Below are 18,934 nucleotides of genomic sequence, written 5' to 3' on the forward strand. Positions count from 1 at the left end.
TTTGTTCGAAAGATGTTGGCTCCAACTTGTCTTGCATACACACAGTCACACAAATGTTGGCCAACAATTTCAAACGTGGGAACGTGGTGACGTACAAGACGTACAACGAGCCGAGAAAAAAGAAGTTCAATAGTCAGTGAGGCTCCTTCTACTTGATACCGAGCATGCGTGAACTTTTGTGCGTCGGACTTGTATACACACGATTGGAAATTCCGACAACAACGCTTTGTTGGCGGAAAATTTGAGAACCTGCTAGCCAACTTTGTTGGCGGAAAGTCCGACAGCAAATGTTCGGTGGAGCATACACACAGTCGGACTTTCAGCCAACAAGCTCACACCCAACATTTGTTGTCGGAAAATCCGATCGTGTGTACAGGGCATAACAGTGGGTACCACTTCAGCAGTGCTAATAGGGAGATGTGACAGGTTTAAAAGTAGGGCGTATGGCGTCCAGGGTGTGTGTGTTGTTTCCGTCACTCCTCTCTTTTCAAGATGTACCACTATTATTTGTTCTGGTTAGTATGTGTCTGTTGGGAGAATAGCATCTGCTATTAAGATATCTACTTGTACGTGTATACTTGTGTCCAGCACAACAATTGTATTTAGCTCAGGTCTTGTATAGAGAATTAATGGGGGTGTAGTATTTTGGAGGGGGGAACTAAGGGAAAGTGGGTATGGGAGAGGGTTTGGGAGGTGGAAAAGGGGGTGAGAGGTGTTTACATATCTTAGTGGGTTTAAGTCCATGTGCCTGTATATGTATGTATGTGTTTGTTTTGGAAGGGACAAGTAGGTTTCTATAATGAGGTTTTTGTATTTTACCAGTATGATAGGTTGCATTAACGTGTATAATGTTTAACGTCAGATAGAGTATTAATTTGTTCTAGACTCCTACGTGTGTAGCGGGTCTTTTTTTTTTTTAGGGGGGAAGAAGGTTCATTGTTTGCAGGTATTCTTTGGAGGATTGAAAATGGTTCCAGCAAGCCCATACAGTAGTGAATTTATGCAGAGAATTCCGCAAGATTGACATAACTTCTTCCATTTCTGCAATTTTATTTATTCTTTTGTACCAGTTTGAAATGGAGGGGACTCTAGTCATACCCCATAGTATGGGAATACACATTTTAGCTGCGTTACCTAGCATCATGGCTAATGATTTATAATTTGGTGTGTCATTTGATTCATGGTGGTGGAGTAAGAATTGCGCAGGTGTAAATTCCAGAGAGTATGTGGTTATTTTTTTGATTAGTTCATGGACCTGTTTCCAGTAGGCGTGGATTGTTGGGCAGTTCCACCATATGTGCAAGAGATCGCCCGGAGCTTGTCGACATCTCCAGCATTTGTCCGAGTTGGAATTGTCAAATCTGTGTAAAATAGAGGGGGTGCGGTGCCATCATGAGATCCCTGAGGGTTCATTAGGATTGGTGATAGAGGGCCCGGGTTCTTGGAAAGTTTGAGTTTATGGCAGACTTTGGTGAAACATTCCAATGTAGGGCTTATGGTGGGGTGTTGTTTTAGGTCTTTTGGTGTAAAATTTCGACTGATCCATGGGACGCAGCTAACAGGGTGTAAGGAGAAAGAGTTTTCTAGGGTTACCCAATCTTTTACCCGGTGGTGGGTGTGCCAGTCTATGATATGCTGTAAATGACAGGACCAACAGTAATAATGTATGTCAGGTAGGCCTATTCCCACTTTGGTTTTGGGTTTTATTAACTGGGTGAAACTAATTCTAGGGTGTCTTTGATTCCAGAGATAGTTCCTGCATATTTTTATGAATGATTGCATAAAGGTGTTGGGAAGTTTGATAGGTATCGTTTGAAGGAGGTATAGTATGCGTGGCAGGATATTCATTTTAATGATAGCCACTCTGCTGAACCGGAGAAGTGTACTTTGTTCTGACTATCACACTCCTCTGCGATAGTCTTGAGAAGTGGTAGAGAATTTTTCGAGTATAGGTCTGCTAATTTTGATTCCCTAGGTAGGTTATTGCATCTGTTTTCCATGTAAATGGAAAGTTTTGTTTGCATTGTAGGACTTGTGGTTTTGTTAGTGTTACATTGAGAGCGTACGACTTCGTGAAACTGATTTTGAAATGGGCTATGAACTGGAATAGACGGAAGTCTTTGAGGAAGTTTGGTAGGGCTATAAAGGGTTTAGATAAGAATAGTAGAATGTCGTCAGCGAAAGTGGTAGTTTTGTATTGTTTATCAACTATGGTGACTCCTGGGATATCTATATTTTCACGTATCTTACGAAGGAAAGGTTTGAGATCGAGAACAAATAATATGGGGGATAGGGGACATCCTTGGCGTCTGCCATTTTTGTTTCATTCTTATGAATAATATTTATGGGAAGTGACTCCTTACTTTTTTTCCCATGTGACAGCACTGGTACTTGGAGATTGGCTGCACTCCACTCTATACCTCAGCAAATTCTTTCTGGAGGGTCATCTAACCAATGCCATTTATCCATTTGCCAACAATCTGATTGGCTGGCAGGCAACAGGACACCTTAACAACTATCTAATACTCCACTGTTACAATCTTACTAATAATTTTAATTTTCGAAAATTTTTAGCCCTGCCATTTATAGTGCAACCTGGTTCAGACCCCACTGACTTGGCTATGTTATTTATTTAAACCATATCAGATGTTTGAATGATAATCAGTCTTATTCTGCACTTACCCAAATGAGTTCTGAGCCTGGGTCATCGATTTTACACTTATCTTGCGTGACATGGTCCCAGTTTTTGATAATTGCTGTGTTTCAGAGTCCTGCAGTATATAGAATAATACTTTGGTTAGGAATTCAGCCCACATCCACCACTAGTGGGTCACCAACCTCACAACCTTGCCTGGCAGCAAATTCCAATTCTTCCCATGTTTTATCCCTTTAAAGACCAATGAAAGTACAGAAAAATACCTGTTAGTCTGTCAGATATTAGCTTTTAAAGTGGTTGTTAAGTCAGAAGGTTTTTGCCTTTAGGATAAAAAAAGCTTCTGAGTGTAGCAGCCCCCCTCAGCCCCCCTAATACTTACCTGAGCCCCATATCTCTCCAGCGATGTCCACGAGTTCCTCGGTCGTCCGGGACTCTCCTCCTTAACAGCTGAGACACAGCATCGACGCCATTGGCTCACACTGCTGTCAATCAAAGTCAGTTAACCAATCAGGAGAGAGAGGCGGGGCCAAGCTGGGGCTCCGTCTCTGAATGGACACAGGGAGCTGTGACTCGGCTCGGTGCCCCCATAGCAAGCTGCTTACTGTGGGGCAACTCGGCAGGAGGGAGGGGCCAGGAGTGCTGAAGAGAGACCAGAGAAGAGGAGGATCTGGGCTGCTCTGTGCAAAACCACTACACAGGGCAGGTAAGTATAACATGTTTGTTATATTTAGAGAAAAAAATGAGACTTTACAATCACTTTAAGCCCTGTTGTTGACTGACAACAGTTTTGTGGTGGAGTGGTGTCAGCCCTGCCCAGTTGCCTTTTGCAAAATGATGGAAATTCTGCACAACAAAAGGATTTCTTACAGGTTGTTATATAACACCAACAATTTACCCAGCACTTTACAAATATAGTGTATATGGTACATTCACATCAGTCCTTGCCCTCAAGGAGCTTACAATCTAGGGCCAATTTTAGACAGGAGCCAATTGACCTACATGCACGTCTTTAAAGTGAGGGAGGAAATCTATGCAAGCACAGGGAGAACATGCAGATTTGAACTGATGACCCCAGTGCTGCAAGGCAGAAGGGCTAAACCCTAAAGATGGTCATACATGGATCGAAATTCATCTGGTTTAGCAGGGACTGGACAAATTTCAATCCAGTAGACTGAGTATCCTATAGTTTGAAAAGGTCCCAGCTGTCATACAGTGTCATACAGTGCTGTGAAAAAGTATTTGTCCCCTTCCTGATTTTTTAATATTTTTTTGCATATTTGTCACACTTAAATGATTCAGATCATCAAACATATTTTAATATTAAACAAAGATAACCCGAGTAAATACAAAATGCAGTTTTTAAATGATGATCTCATTTATTAAGGGAAAAAAGCTGTCCAAACCTGCCTGACCCTGATGTGAAAAAGTAATTGCCCCTAAACCTAACAACTGGTTGGGCCACCCTTGGCAGCAACAACTGCAATCAAGAATTTGCAATAACTGGAAATGAGTCTTTACCATTGTGGAGGAATGTTGGCCCGCTTTTCTTTGCAGAAATGTTTTAATTTAGCCACATTGGATGGTTTTCGACTATGAACAGCCTGTTTAAGGTCATGCCACAGCATCTCAATCAGATTTCTGTCTGGACTTTGACTAGACCACTCCAAAACCTTCATTTTTTTTTTTGGAGCCATTCAGAGGTGGACTTGTTGGTGTGTTTCGGATCATTGTCATGCTGCATAACTCAAGTGTGCTTGAGCTTGTGGTCAGGAACTGATGGCCAGAGATTCTCCTTCAGGATTTTCTGGTAGAGCGCAGAATCCATGATTCTTTTAATTATGGCAAGTCATCCAGGTCCTGAAGCTGCAAAGCAGCCCCAGACCATCACACTACCACCATCATGTTTGACTGTTGGGATGATGTTCTTTTTATTAAATGCTGTCTTAGCTTTACGCGAGATGTAACGGGACACACACCTTCCAAAAACTTTGATTTTTGTGTCATCAGTCCACAGAATATTTGCCCAAAAGTCTTGGGGATAATCAAGATTTTTTTGGCAAATGTAAAACGAGACTTTGTGTTCTTTCTGGTCAGCAGTGGCTTTTGCCTTGGAATTCTCCCATGGATATTTTTTTTGCCCAGTCTCTTTCTTATTGTTGACTTATGAACACTACTTACCTGAGGCAAGTAGGGCCTGCAGTTCTTTAAATATTGTTCTGGGTTCTTTTATGACATCCTGTATGAGTAGTCGTAGTAGATTTGGTAGGCTGGCAACTCCTGGGAAGGTTCACCACTGTTACAAGTTTTCTCCATTTGTGGATAATGGCTCTCACCATGGTTTGCTGGAATCCCAAAGCCTTATGCCCCATACACACGAGTGGAAATTCCACCAGCAAAAGTCAGATGAGAGCTTTTGGTCGGAAAATGCGACCATGTGTATGCTCCATCGAACTTTTGCTGGCGGAATTCCAGCCAGCAAAAGATTGAAAGCATGTTCTCAATTTTCGGTCGGAAAAAGTTCCGATCGGAAATTCCGATCGTCTGTACCAATTCCGACGCGCAAAATTCCTACGCATGCTCGGAAACAATTCGACGCATGCTCGGAAGTATTGCACTTCATTTTCTTGGCTCGTCGTAGCGTTGTACGTCACCGCGTTCTTGTCGGTCGAAAGTTCAGCAAACTTTTGTGTGACCGTGTGTATGCAAGCCAAGAATGAGCGGAATTCCGTCGGAAAAACCATCAAAGATTTTTCCAACGGAAATTCCGCTCGTGTGTACGCGGCATAAGAAATGGCTTTGTACCCCTTTCCAAACTGATACATGTCAATTACTTTGTATCTCACCTGTTCTTGAATTTCTTTAGATTGTAGCATGATGTGTTTTTGAGATCTTTTAGCGTACTTCACTTTGTCAGACAGCTTTTATTGAAGTGATTTCTTGATTCAATAGGTCTGGCAGTAATCAGGCATGGGTGTGGCAAGTGAAATTAAAATCAGCTTCCCAAAAAATCTGGCTAATCACAGTTCATTAATGATTTAGCGTGGTGGGGGGGGGGGGTTATTGGGGACAACTGCTTTTTCATATAGTTTTAAAAACTGCATTTTGGATCTACTTGGGTTTTGTTTGTGTAATATTAAAATTCGTTTGATGATCTGGATCATTTAAGTGTGACAAATATGCAAAAAAAAAAAAAAAACAGGGAGGGGGCAAATACTTTTTCACAACACTGTATACTACCCTTAGATTAACCTGTAAGAATGACAGTAAGTTTTTAAGGCTACATTCACGTCTGAGCATAGTGTTTTGCGACAGGCGTTTTAGCACATTTTTGCCATGTTTTTTGATCAACAGACAATGGACTTGAATGGGCTGCCTGTCGCGTGAAACTCAAGTACCAAATTTTGGGACTGAGCCAAGTGCAGTTGGCGTTGAGCGTTTTTGCTACCCATGTTTGGGGGGCCATTAAGAAATAATTGTACCGCAGGCGCAATGCACATTTTAGCATGTTTTCTGCACGTTCGCGGAAGTATGGGCAGAAACGCGCATTTCTGCCCGCGTTTTCGCTACGCTCAGATGAGAATGGGGCCTTAGATTGTATGAAACACTCTCTCCTGATCTCCACAGAGACTGAACATTGAGATAATTAGAGCCAATAGTGTGAACTGAAGTCATTGTTTCACTTGTCTAATTCTATTTCTGTTTTTTACATCTACTTCTCTTTTCGGTATGGCTCAACACTCTGGCTGTGGTTTGTATGGGGCGCCTTTCTGCTCTGCTGGCTTCTACATTGTATAAAATCAGCATTGTGTTCACCAGATTCTGGCTGAATGGATTTTATAATAGTCCATTATAAATAGCACATTAATAATGACGTCATTTGGTCATACACCGCAGACTGTCTTTTTAAATGATTAAAAAATTAAACCAGAATTATTAAAAGCCTGAAGAGACACTAGAGTAAAAACAAAAAAAAAAAAAGCATGATTTACCCCTCCGTGTGGCTACTCCTTGGCTTTATGCAGCCCTAATGTTTTATTCAGTAGACTAAAACATGCATTTTCTGAGACCAAAATTATTACTATGGGGAGCTTTACCACTTTACTGTATTCCTTGTGTGTGGTTAGCAGGTTTTTATACACTGTTTTACCAAAAGTATTGGGACACCTGCCTTTACATGCACATGAACTTTAATGGCATCCCAGTCTTTGTCTGTAGGGTTCAATCTTGCGTTGGCCCACCCTTTGCAGCTATAACAGATTAAACTCTTCTGGGAAGGCTATCCACCCCAGACTTGCTCATCCATATCTTTATGGACCTTGCTTTGTGCACTGTCATGTTGGAACAGGAAGGGGCCATCACCAAACTGTTCCCACAGAGTTGGGAGCATGAAATTGTCCAAAATGTCTTGGTATGCTGACGCCTTAAGAGTTCCCTTCACTGGAACTAAGGGGCCAAGCCCAACCCCTGAAAAACAACCCCACACCATAATCCCCCTCCACCATATGATTTGGACCAGTGCACAAAGCAAGGTTCATAAAGATATAGATGAGCGAGTTTGGGGTGGAAGAACTTGACTGACCTGAACAAAGTCCTGACCTCAACCCGACAGAACACCTTTGGAATGAATTAGAGTGGAGACTGTGAGCCAGGCCTTCTTGCCCAACATCAGTGCCTGATCTCACATATTCTTCTGAAAGAATGGTCAAACATTCCCATAGACACACTCCTAAACCTTGTGGACATCCTTCCCAGAAGAGTTGAAGCTGTTATAGCTGCAAAGGTTGGGCCAACTCAATATTGAACCCTACAGACTAAGAATGGGATGCCATCAAAGGCCATGTGGGTGTAAAGGCAGGTGTCCCAATACTTTTGGTAATATAGGTTATGTGATGTTGAAATTTGGTAGCCTTACTGCAATGAGAGATAGAAAAAGCTCCTATGGGGACCTTTTTGCTTGACACTCCAGCTCTAACAGTGAGAAAATACACGTAAATAATAATCAGGCAAGCCCTCTACCTTTCTAATGTAAAATGGGCTTATTTAACCACTTCAGCCCCGGAAGATTTGGCTGCTCAATGACCAGGCCATTTTTTGTGATACAGCACTGCGTCGCTTTAACTGACAATTGCGCGATCGTGCGACGCTGTACCCAAACAAAATTGACATTCTTTTTTTCCCACAAATAGAGCTTTCTTCTGGTGGTATTTGATCATCTCTGCGGTTTTTATTTTTTGCTCTATAAACAAAAAAATTTTTGGGACCATTGGCAATTATACAGCGATCAGTGCTATAAAAATGCACTGATTTCTGTGTAAATTTCACTGGCAGGGAAGGGGTTAACACCAGGGGCGATCAAGGGGCTAAGTGTGTTCCCTAGTGTGTGTTCTAACTGTAGGGGGATGACTGGAGGAAATGACAGATCATTGTTCCTAGCTATTAGGAACTCACAATCTGTCTCTCCTCAAAGAACAGGGATTTGTGTGTTTACACACACACGTCCCTGTTCTGGCTCTCGTGCCCACGACCGCCGGCCACGCGCATTGGCACCCGCGCAGTGCAACGTGCGCGCCGAACATTAGAACTAGTAATAATGAGCTGTAACTACATCAGATTTGTTCACTTTATTTCAGATCAATTTAAAATGAATTTGTATTGGTTGCTAAGGGGAACATTCATCAAATATTTGCTGTGAGAATGTGTCAAGCATCCTCACAGCCATCTCAAATAATTTCCATCATTTTCTGATTGAGGCATTTCAGGAAAAGACCACAATGTGGCTACTAGTTGGAGCTGATGATCATCATAGGAAATAAATTAATTAGGCAAATTATGTGGGTTAATGGTGACAACTGTGTGAATGCTTGAGACATTGCACAGCACATTTTTTTATAAACAGACCCCTAAGGATTAATTAGTGTGCCCAACATTCTTCGCATTTATAAAGGTAAAAAAGTTTTTTTTTTACCTTAATGCACATGTGTCAAACACAAGGCCTGTGGGCTGAATAAGTCATTTCAAAGAACAGGAGGAGTGGAGAGCGCCGGCGGGGGACCCCAGAAGAGGAGGTTCGGGGCCGCTTAGTGCAAAACCCTTACACACAGCAGTTAAAGGGGTTGTAAACCCTTGTGTTTTCTCACCTTAATACATCCTATGCATTAAAGTGGATGTAAACCTAATGTCATCCTTTCTAAACTACTGCCATAGGGGTTATCTATAAGGATATACACGCCTCCTGCATGTATCTTTACCTGTCAAATGTCTCCCCTCTGTCTGTTATTAGACCCGAAAAACTGCAGATTCTGTGGGCGGGTCTGTTGTCTGGAGCTCGGTGGGTGGAGTCATGATGTCAGTAGACTCCCCGCCCACCTCTACACTCCCCTTGTCAATATGCATTTTCTCCTGTGTATTTCTTACACTGAACTTCTGCTATGATCTCTAACATCCAGTGAAAAGACAGGAAAGTAACCACATGACTTCAGCATGCCAAATCATGCTGAGGTGTGGAACAGCCAATCCTTGCAGAGCTGCTGAAGAAAGGAGTGGGGGAGGGAATTAAAAAATAATGCATGTCTTAGGCTAGTGCACGAGATGTAAATCACCTGTCACTCACCGCAAGGGGGAGGATTTGACAAAGTTTTTCTCTGTTTGTCAAGTTTTATCTCACTGAACAATAAAAGAGGATTACTCAGAGCTGGATTAACTCTTTGTGGCAAGACTGGACTCAAATGATAGGAAATCCTATACTCTACAGTATGACATAAAAAAATAAATAAATTTGGGGTTACATTCGCTTTAAGGCGAAAAAACACCTGACAGTCACCGTCCCCCCCCCCCTCCATTTTACTTACCTGAGCCCCTTCATCTCCTCGGTGGAGACGCACTGTCCCCTCCACAGTGTCCCGGCTCTTGATTAGATAGATTGATAGCAGCGCAACCATTGGCTCCCGCTGCTGTCAATCAAATCCAATGATGTGGGTGCCGGGGGGGGCGAGGCCGAGCCCCGCATTCGTGTCTGTGGACGCAAATGCTGGACTCGGGAGCGCGCCCTCAAGGTAACCCCCTCAGGAGAGTGCTTCTCCTAGGGGGTTATCTGATGCGGGGAGGGGCTGCGAGAGCCGCTGGGGGACCCCAGAAGAGGATGATCGGTGCCACTCTGTGCAAAACGAGCTGCACAGTGGAGGTAAGTATGACATTTTTGTTTGTTATTAAAAAAAAAAAAAAATCCTTTACAATCACTTTAAGTATAAAATGTTTATTATTTAAACAAAAGCCTTTAGAATCACTTTAAAATCCAGTTAGTCTCTCCTACTCTCACCAGTGCTCTCTGCTGGCAGAGCTGAGTAGCAACCATCACAAGTGGCTTAACACTTATATTGCAGAGAAGAAGGGGAGTATCTGACCAGGTCTTTTACTGAGAGCTGATTACTGGGTCTAAATCTGGTGACTATTGAACTGCACAATCATATTTAAACACCCTGCAAAACTGTTGTAATAAGAAAGTGGATGTAAAACACAACATGTACAATGTTACAATGTTCACAATGAGTGAAAGTCTCACCACGATTCCATGGCCCATGTTATCAAGGGAAGAGAAATTTATGGGATTTCTGACATATGTGGACTGTGGTCCTTTGTTCTCTCCATACACAATTTTTTGAGTGCGTGGGAACTTTTTCGAAATGGTCAAACCTCCAATTTTGCGCCGGGAAACTTTTTCGCCATGGATATCTATTAACTGCAGACAGAAATAAAATGAAAAAATAAATGTCATTTTATGTAGCCATGGATGATATTTTACATTTTCCTTACCACCAGGGGACAATAGAAACACAGCTGATTCGATTAAATACTTACATAGTTACATAGTAGGCGAGGCTGGAAAAAGACACAAGTCCATCAAGTCCAACCTATGTGTGTGATTATATGTCAGTATTACATTGTATATCCCTGTATGTTGTGGTCGTTCAGGTGCTTATCTAATAGTTTTTTGAAACTATCGATGCCCCCTGCTGAAACCACCACCTGTGGAAGGGAATTCCACATCCTCACTGCTCTTACAGTAAAGAACCTTCTACGCAGTTAAAGGGAAAACTTTTCTTCTAATTTTAGTGAATGGTCGCGTGTCTTATTAAATTCCCTTGCGCGGAAAAGTTTCATCCCTATTATGAGGTCACCAGTACGGTATTTGTAGATTGAAGTCATATCCCCTCTCAAGCGTCTCTTCTCCAGAGAGAACAAGTTCAGTGCTTGTAACCTTTCCGCATAACTAATATCCTCCAGACTCTTTATTAGCTTTGTTGCCTTTCTCTGGACCCGCTCCAGTTCCAGCACATCCTTCCTGAGGACTGGTGCCCAGAACTGGACAGCATACTCTAGGTGTGGCCGGACCAGAGTCTTGTAGAGTGGGAGAATTATCCCTTTATCTCTTATAACTGCTCCCAGTTTGCACACTGCATTCCATAAACTCTGCTGTAATTGCAGTTCTACTAGGAAAGAAATAGCATTTGAATTATTATACGCATATGGGAACAAAGCAGGTATGTACAAAGTTGAGCCTTTAAAAGTAAATCCAACGTTAACCTTTATTTCAGGTTTGTATAAATAAAGTGCTTGCTTCTTATATCTTTCACGGCCACCAGTGGCAGGAAATCCCCACCTTTCCTAGTTTTAATCAATTGCTGCAGCCATGATAAACCCAATGATGACATTACATTCATCCAATAGATTTGTTGGAGTGTAGAAGAAACTGGGGACTTCAGCTACAAGAGAGTTAGTAACACTTTATTAGATACCTTTGTAGCACCTTGCCCTAAGCTGGATGCACTGAATTTTTGGCTCTGCTGCACCCAGCTAAGCATAAATTTATTTTTCAGGCCTGGTTAGGTCTATCCCAAAGCCTGGTGGTTAATTGCTCCTGCCTGCCTCTGGAAGAAGCTTCTAGAAAAAGAGTAGGAGAGTTAACCACTGGGTTATGAAAATGTATCTGACCCTAGCCAATCCCTGGGAGGGAGGCCCAAGAAGTTGTGGCTGGGGAGAGGTTAAATGTTTGGGAGGGTCTGAGCTCTCTCTCTTCTGGGGTCTCTGCCTCTGGGAGGCAGCTTGTGCTACTGAAAAGCTGTTTTTATCAGGCCTCAACAAGTGCTTGGGTGAAGGCCTAAATGAATATGTACTGAAAGACAATTGCAGGGGGAAACTACTTCAGAAATTTGGGATGGAGAAGGACCCCTTTCCCTGAAGAGTGTCACAGGAAAGCTGGTTGGGGAGCTGTCTCGGTACATTGTGAGTAGGACCTTTTGCCCAGAGTTCTAGGTGTGCCTGTGCTTTGATGGTTAGACTTCAGAGGTTGCTACAAGGACTGTGACTGTTTGCATAGAGACTAGCTGGCTATCCCCTCTACCTCCAACAATACTTAAAGAAGTACTCCAGGCATACTTTTTATTTTCCCATGCAGTGGGGCTATGTCCGCACTGTATGGCTTAACTGCTGGTTTTTTTTTTTGTTTTTTTTTTAGGTGATTACAGAGATGAGATATACTTACCTAATCCTCGGATCCTCCGAGCGCAAGACCGATCCCCGCCATTCCAGCCCCTCTACCTGCTAGCAGTCTTGTGAATGGACTGCTCCTTATATCATCACGGCCACAGACCAGCTCTACGGCCAACGTGAGGAAGGCAGGAACAGTCCACCTCTGGATGTGGGGGAGTATTTTTTCCAGAGATTTGAAGGACTGGGAAAGGATAGCCTTTCTTTTCACCCCTGGACAAAACAAGCAGTTAACACATGCAGTGTGGGCACAGCCCCACTGAATGGGAAAATAAAAATTCTTCTTTAAGACTGCTACTGAAGGACTTTTCCTGAGAATCTGTCCTCTAATGCCTGCACGTGCTTTGAAGTATCCTGTACCCTCATCTCTCTACCCAAGTACTGCAATAAGACCCCTTTCACACTGGGGCGGTTTGCAGGCGGTATTGCGCTAAAAATACAAACCGCCCCTAAACAGCCTCCGCTGTTTGTTCAGTGTGAAAGCCCGAGGGCTTTCACACTGAAGCGGTGCGCAGGCAGGGTGAAAAAAGTCCTGCAAACCGCTTTTTTGGAGCGGTGAAGGAGCGGTGTATTCACCGCTCCTGCCCATTGAAATCAATGGGACAGCGCGGCTATAGCCGCGCTGTACGAGGGATTTTAACCCTTTTTCGGCCGCCAGCGGGGGTTAAAACCGCACCGCTAGCGGCCGAATACCGCTGCAAGAACGACGGTACAGCAGCGCTAACAATAGAGCTGTTGTACCGCCGACGCCCCCACCGCCCCAGTGTGAAAGGGGCCTTAATCTTCAAAAAGACACCATTAGACTGAACCTGGGTGTGCTCTGGAGCTGGTACCTGGGCTGGCAGCCTCTAGACAGGTAAGGGACCTGGGTTGGCCTCTTTGGGGATAAGTGCTACACCTGTGTAATCTGTAACTACACTGTTTATCTCTCCTTCTGCTATTATCCACCAAGTCTTCTATTAAATTATTGGGGGTGTCTTGGAACACCTGAAAATTTTTTCTGCACTTTCCGCACATTAGATGTGAAGCATTCCCTGCATTTTTACACATTATTTGTGAAGCACCTTCACAGTCTTGTATGGACTTTATGTTTTTGTCATCACCTATTATGAGTTTTTGTTTGTGAGCGCTGTATTTATATATTTTATCACTATGTCCAACTGTCTAGCACTTTATGTATAACAGCTTCATTCAATCATTTTTCTATCACCCATTTTTTTCACACCATCGAGTGTGCGCGAGTGCGCGAGTTTATATATTTATATTATATATTTTCCTCTATTAAATTGCCTTTACAATGCAAAAACCTAATTTGTCTTTTCTCCTGCTGCTACCCACTTGTGATGGGAACCTGGAAGGCAGCTGTCATTCCTGGGCCAATTGAGCTGGGCCATAAACTTTGATTGCAGATAGTAAAGCAAGTACAGTTTTAGGTGATGGAACTAGATTAACCACTTCAGCCCCAGAAAAATGTACCCCCTTCCTGACCAGTCCATTTTTTGCGATACAACACTGCGTCTCTTTAACTGACAATTGCGCAGTCGTGCGTCGTTGTACCCAAACAAAATGTACGTCCTTTTTTTCCCACTAATAGAGCTTTCTTTTGGTGGTATTTGATCACCTCTGTGTTTTTTATTTTTTGCGATATAAACAAAAGAACAGCGACAATTTAAAAAAAAAACACAATATTTTGTACTTTTTGCTATAATAAATATCCCAAATTTAAAAAAAAAAAAAAACTCATTTCTTCATCAGTTTAGGCCTATATGTATTCTTCTACATATTTTTGGTAAAAAAAAAATTGCAATAAGCGCATATTGAGTGGTTTGCGCAAAAGTTATAGAGTCTACAAAATAGGGGATAGATTTATAGCATTTTTATTATTTTTTTTTTTTTTTACTACCCTGTTTCCCCGAAAATAAGACCTAGCGTGATTGTCGGTGATGGCTGAAATATAAGCCCTACCCCCCAAATAATCCCTACCCTGTTTCCCCGAAAATAAGCCCTACTCTAAAAATAAGACCTACAAGGACTTTAACTAGGGCTTATTTGGGGGGTAGGGCTTATACTGCAGCCATCACCGACAATCACGCTAGGTCTTATTTTGGGGGAAACAGGGTAGTAGTGTCGGCGATCAGCAATTTATATCAGCACTGCGACATTGCGGTGGAGAGATCAGACACTTTTGACACTTTTTTGGGACCATTGACATTTACACAGCGATCAGAGCTAAAAATAGCCACTGATTACTGTATAAATGTCACTGGCAGGGAAGGGGTTAACACTAGGTGGCGATCAAGGGGTTAAATGTGTGTTCCCTAGGTGTGTTTTAACTGTGAGAGGAGTGGACTGACTGGGGGAGGAGACATATCGTTGTTTCTACTTAGTAGGAACACACGATCTGTTTCTCCTCCCCTGACAGGACAAGGATTTGTGTGTTTACACACACAAATCCCCGTTCCTGCTCTCGTGCCCACAACCACAAGTGCAGCGGGCGCGCGCGCCTGCTATGGCTCTTAAAGGAGCAGATATATATGTATACGGCAATTCACGTAGCAGAGCCATTCTGCCGCCATATAAATACCGGAGCCGGTCGGGGAGCGGTTAAAGAGGAAAAAAGTTGGCCACAAAAATGGACAATGTTATTAGTGGGAACTGTAAACTGATGTGGCAAAAAACCCGGTAGTTAGGGCTTCCCGTCTTTCCATCTCCAGCTATCAATTTTTAACCGACCTGTCCATCCTGGTGCTCACTGTGACTTCTTTCTAGGCCCTGGTCTACTAGTTTACTTTAAAACAATTTTTTAAGAACTGTATATTGTCATTTTCAATTCTTTCTTTGGCCAAATGTTGCTGTCCCTGACGTTGTTCAATGCGTTCTCACCTAAAACATAAATATTACAAATTTTTTAAAAGACTGACATGGCAAATATATATCTAGCCATTTAGTTAAGCAAAGGGACAAAAGTAAGAGTGTGTCCCCTAGTTCTTCATCATCCCTGGTTGAATTACAGTAACTTACACAAATATGTGATGAACAAGGTTTACCAAATAGCTTGGTGTACTAGCAAGAAGACACCACCATATCATGCAATAGGCCTAGTAAGAAACTGTGACTGACCACCTATGGGAGCAACTGTCACAGAGAGCATGCCTCCCCAGCAACAAGGATTGCTACTTACCCCTAACCCCCTAAAGATAATGCAAGACAGAAATAAAATTTTGTTGTGCCATACCATATCTGCTTATGTTGAAGACAGCATAATTTTTGTTGGGGAGAGTATAAAGTATGTGAAAATTACCCCCAGCAAGCAGCCAGCAAAAAAAAAAAATCTATTATATTCTCAGTAATAACACCCTGCGACTACAGTAAAACTGTTTTTAGAAAGAGGGTACCTTTCTCAAAGCAAAGCCAGTGGAAAGAGGAACTTCGTTACTCATTTCTTGTGGGAACTTCCTGTCAGTTACACCCCTTTCCCCAATGTGATAAATGTACTCTATTTCATTGCAGCTACCATTTATTAAAGCACCCTCATTTTACTCATCCCCCTTCGCACTGTGAAGTTTATTAACCATATGTGCAGCATTACCTTGACCTAATATGGCCACATGGCAATACTAGGTCAATGACATTGACTTAAACTTGGGATGGTCACATGGCCATATCAAGTCAATGACATTGACTTAGACTTAGGATGACCACATGGCTATATCATGTCAATGACATTGACTTAGACTTAGGATGGCCAAATGGCCTTATTAGGTCAATGACATTGACTTAGACTTAGGATGACCACATGACCATATCATGTCAATGACATTGACTTAGACTTAGGATGGCCAAATGGCCTTATTAGGTCAATGACATTGACTTAGACTTAGGATGACCACATAACCATATCATGTCAATGACATTGACTTAGACTTAGGATGGCCAAATGGCCTTATTAGGTCAATGACATTGACTTAGACTTAGGATGACCACTTGGCCATATCATGTCAATGACATTGACTTAGACTTAGGATGGCCAAATGGCCTTATTAGGTCAATGACATTGACTTAGGATGATCAAAAGGCCATATCAGGTCAATGACATTGATTTAGACTTAGGATGGGCAAATGGCCATATTAGGTCAATGACATTTACTTAGACTTGAGATGGCCACATAGCCATATCAGGTCAATGACATTGACATAGACTTAGGATGGCCACATGGCCATATTAGGTCTATGACACTGACTTAGACTTAGGATGGCCATGTGGCCATATCAGGTCAATGATGTCACGAACACCCCCTCCAGTTTCAGTACATGCAGCTGTGAGGAGGAGAATTCCCTCTCACAGTTCATTGGTCCGGCACAGGTAATAGACTTCTGAGTTCAACCTCATCTCTACTACTCACGAAGTCTCTCTCACATCTTGCCAAACAGAATACCTTTCATCTCTACCATATGTACTGGCTCATATATACATCTATTTCTTTTTCCTGCTATAATTCCTATGCTTTTTCCCGTGCAATTCCTTACTAACACCTTTTTTTTCTGCATACATTTCTACTTACATGTTATTCATTCATCAGCAGAATCCTCAGACTGCTAATTCATTTATCATTACGTCATCTATTACAATAAACGCTATTGGAATTTTTTTTTTAGACTTCTTGGTATGCAAGATTTTGATTTGTTGGTTTGATTGGTTTTGGTTGGTTTATTGGTTATGTGAGTAATTGATATGATATTTTACTATTGTATGTTTTATTATTATACTGTATATTATCTGCAATGTTTCCTTGGTTATTGCTTTTATTGTTTCAGTGGTTTTACTACTACTGTATATTCTTATTTGTATTAGATCCCTTTTTTTTTTTATCTACTGTATATATGTGAGGCATCCCAAAAGTTCATGGCCTGACTTGGAAGGAGCGACCACACAGACATGAAACTTTATCAGTGCACCAAGACACTCTTCTGGATGTTTGGCACTGAAAATGATGCATGCACGATATAAATTTTTCATTTGCTCCTTGCAAACAATTGGCACCCCCCTCTCCCCATGGTTGAATTGAAAATGGAGAAAGTGGAAGAAGGCTTGGAGAGTTCCATCAGCAGTCAAAATGATGGCGACAGTCTTTTGGGATTCAACACCCCCAGAAGACTGTCACCATTACTTTGTCTGCTGATGGAACACTCTGAATATTCTTCTTCAAATTTCATGTCTCTGTGGTCACTCCTTCCATGTTGGGCCATGAACTTTTTGGGACACCTCTTGTATATACTGTGTATAATTCTGCTGTCATTGCTTTTAATAGAGGTACAGGCACAGTTGCATTTTGAGACTGTGATTACAGAACTTGTGTAGCCTGCTGGGTCTACCCACCACACAGAGGAAAGACTGTTTGGATCCCCGTGACTACTGGGAAGAGCAGGGGATTGTGGGAAAAGTAGAGCCTAATAGATTAAGTTGCCTTATGGACTGAGCAAAGAGAAGCTACAGATACCAGAGTATTTCGAGCTCTCAACAGAGATTAAAAGGTAGAGGTTGTTGCTTCCAGGCTGAAGAGAAAGAGAGTGTGGAGGACATTCAGAGGGAATGTCCGTGCTTCAGTCTGCCAGCAGATTATTCATTACTGCACCTGAGAGGGAGAGAGGAACAGTGTTAGGCATCATCTGATACACCACAGATGCTGATGGAACCCCCCTGCCCGATCAAGGGGAAGGACACCATAGAGACTGACCAGTTGTGCTGTCAACAGGGAACAGACGGAGATCACCTGCTATCACAGGTGTTAATGAGATACCATTGGACAAACCCTACTACTACACTTTAAAAAGAGGAACAGTGTTGCCTGCAAGTATTACAAAGTCAGTGCCTTTATCAGCCCTTAAAGGGACATTATCGTGAGCACATTGACATAATAGTTGGTCCCCAACAAGCTGGTCAGCAGAAGAGAGAGGATATGTTACTGACTGCTGAACTGTTAATGTGGCTTGGCTCTCCTTAGTTAGGATTGCCCCAGTATATGGTTGAGGTGGGGTTGCTGTCTACGTTAATTGTTTGTTTGGTGCTATTTGCAGAGTTGTGGGCACAGTGACAGAGGACAGTGGCTCCTTTGAGGGTAAGAACTACATACTGTGTGTTTGTGTGCCTATGTATATATATATAATGCGCAGTTTACATATAAAGGCCTTTTATGTTTAAATGCATGAGATGATTATGTGTTTTAAACATTTATTACATCAATGCAGTATACTTTTTCAATAGGTTGTTTGTTCTGCCAACTTTTACGTACAGTATATTGTTTTATGTTATTTTAGTCTTCAATCCTGATGACGGGGGAGTTATGAGCCTCCAAAATGCATTGACTATGGTCTCAGACTTCTAATAAAACCTTCTACTGGACTATGCATTGACTATGGTCTGTGACTTCTAATAAAACTTTCTACTGGACTTGATATAAACCTGTGGCATGCTCTTTCATCCTTTTTTACATAACTACAAAAGAGTGACACCTTTTGTGGCAGAGAGCCATCGACTTCATCAAGCAAATCTTGCAATTGTAGACACCGAGTGGTAAGTGGTGAGAGTGGCGGGTAACCCCACAGTATTGAAATATTAGTTTCAAGTTGAGCTGGCTCATCATTGTCCTTCTTTGCAGAGTGTGATTCATTAAACATAGAGAGTTGGCTTATAAAGTAAAGAAGTTACATATGTAATTATTTGTAAAATTGCCTTGA

General features: G+C 42.2%; 1 protein-coding gene across 2 annotated transcripts in view; it reads right to left on the reverse strand.

Moving 5' to 3' along the window:
- Positions 1-18,934, reverse strand: part of ABI3 (ABI family member 3) — a 109,018-nt gene that overhangs the window by 65,990 nt on the left and 24,094 nt on the right. For both annotated transcript variants that reach the window (XM_073607817.1, XM_073607816.1), the window contains exons 3-4: positions 10,215-10,391; positions 2,683-2,771 (exon numbers count right to left, since the gene is read on the reverse strand). In XM_073607817.1, coding sequence (XP_073463918.1) covers positions 2,683-2,771; positions 10,215-10,391 — 266 coding nt within the window. The remainder of the gene's footprint in view (positions 1-2,682; positions 2,772-10,214; positions 10,392-18,934) is intronic.

This window comes from Aquarana catesbeiana, linkage group LG12, assembly GCF_042186555.1.
Source record: "Aquarana catesbeiana isolate 2022-GZ linkage group LG12, ASM4218655v1, whole genome shotgun sequence".
Lineage (NCBI taxonomy): Eukaryota > Metazoa > Chordata > Amphibia > Anura > Ranidae > Aquarana > Aquarana catesbeiana.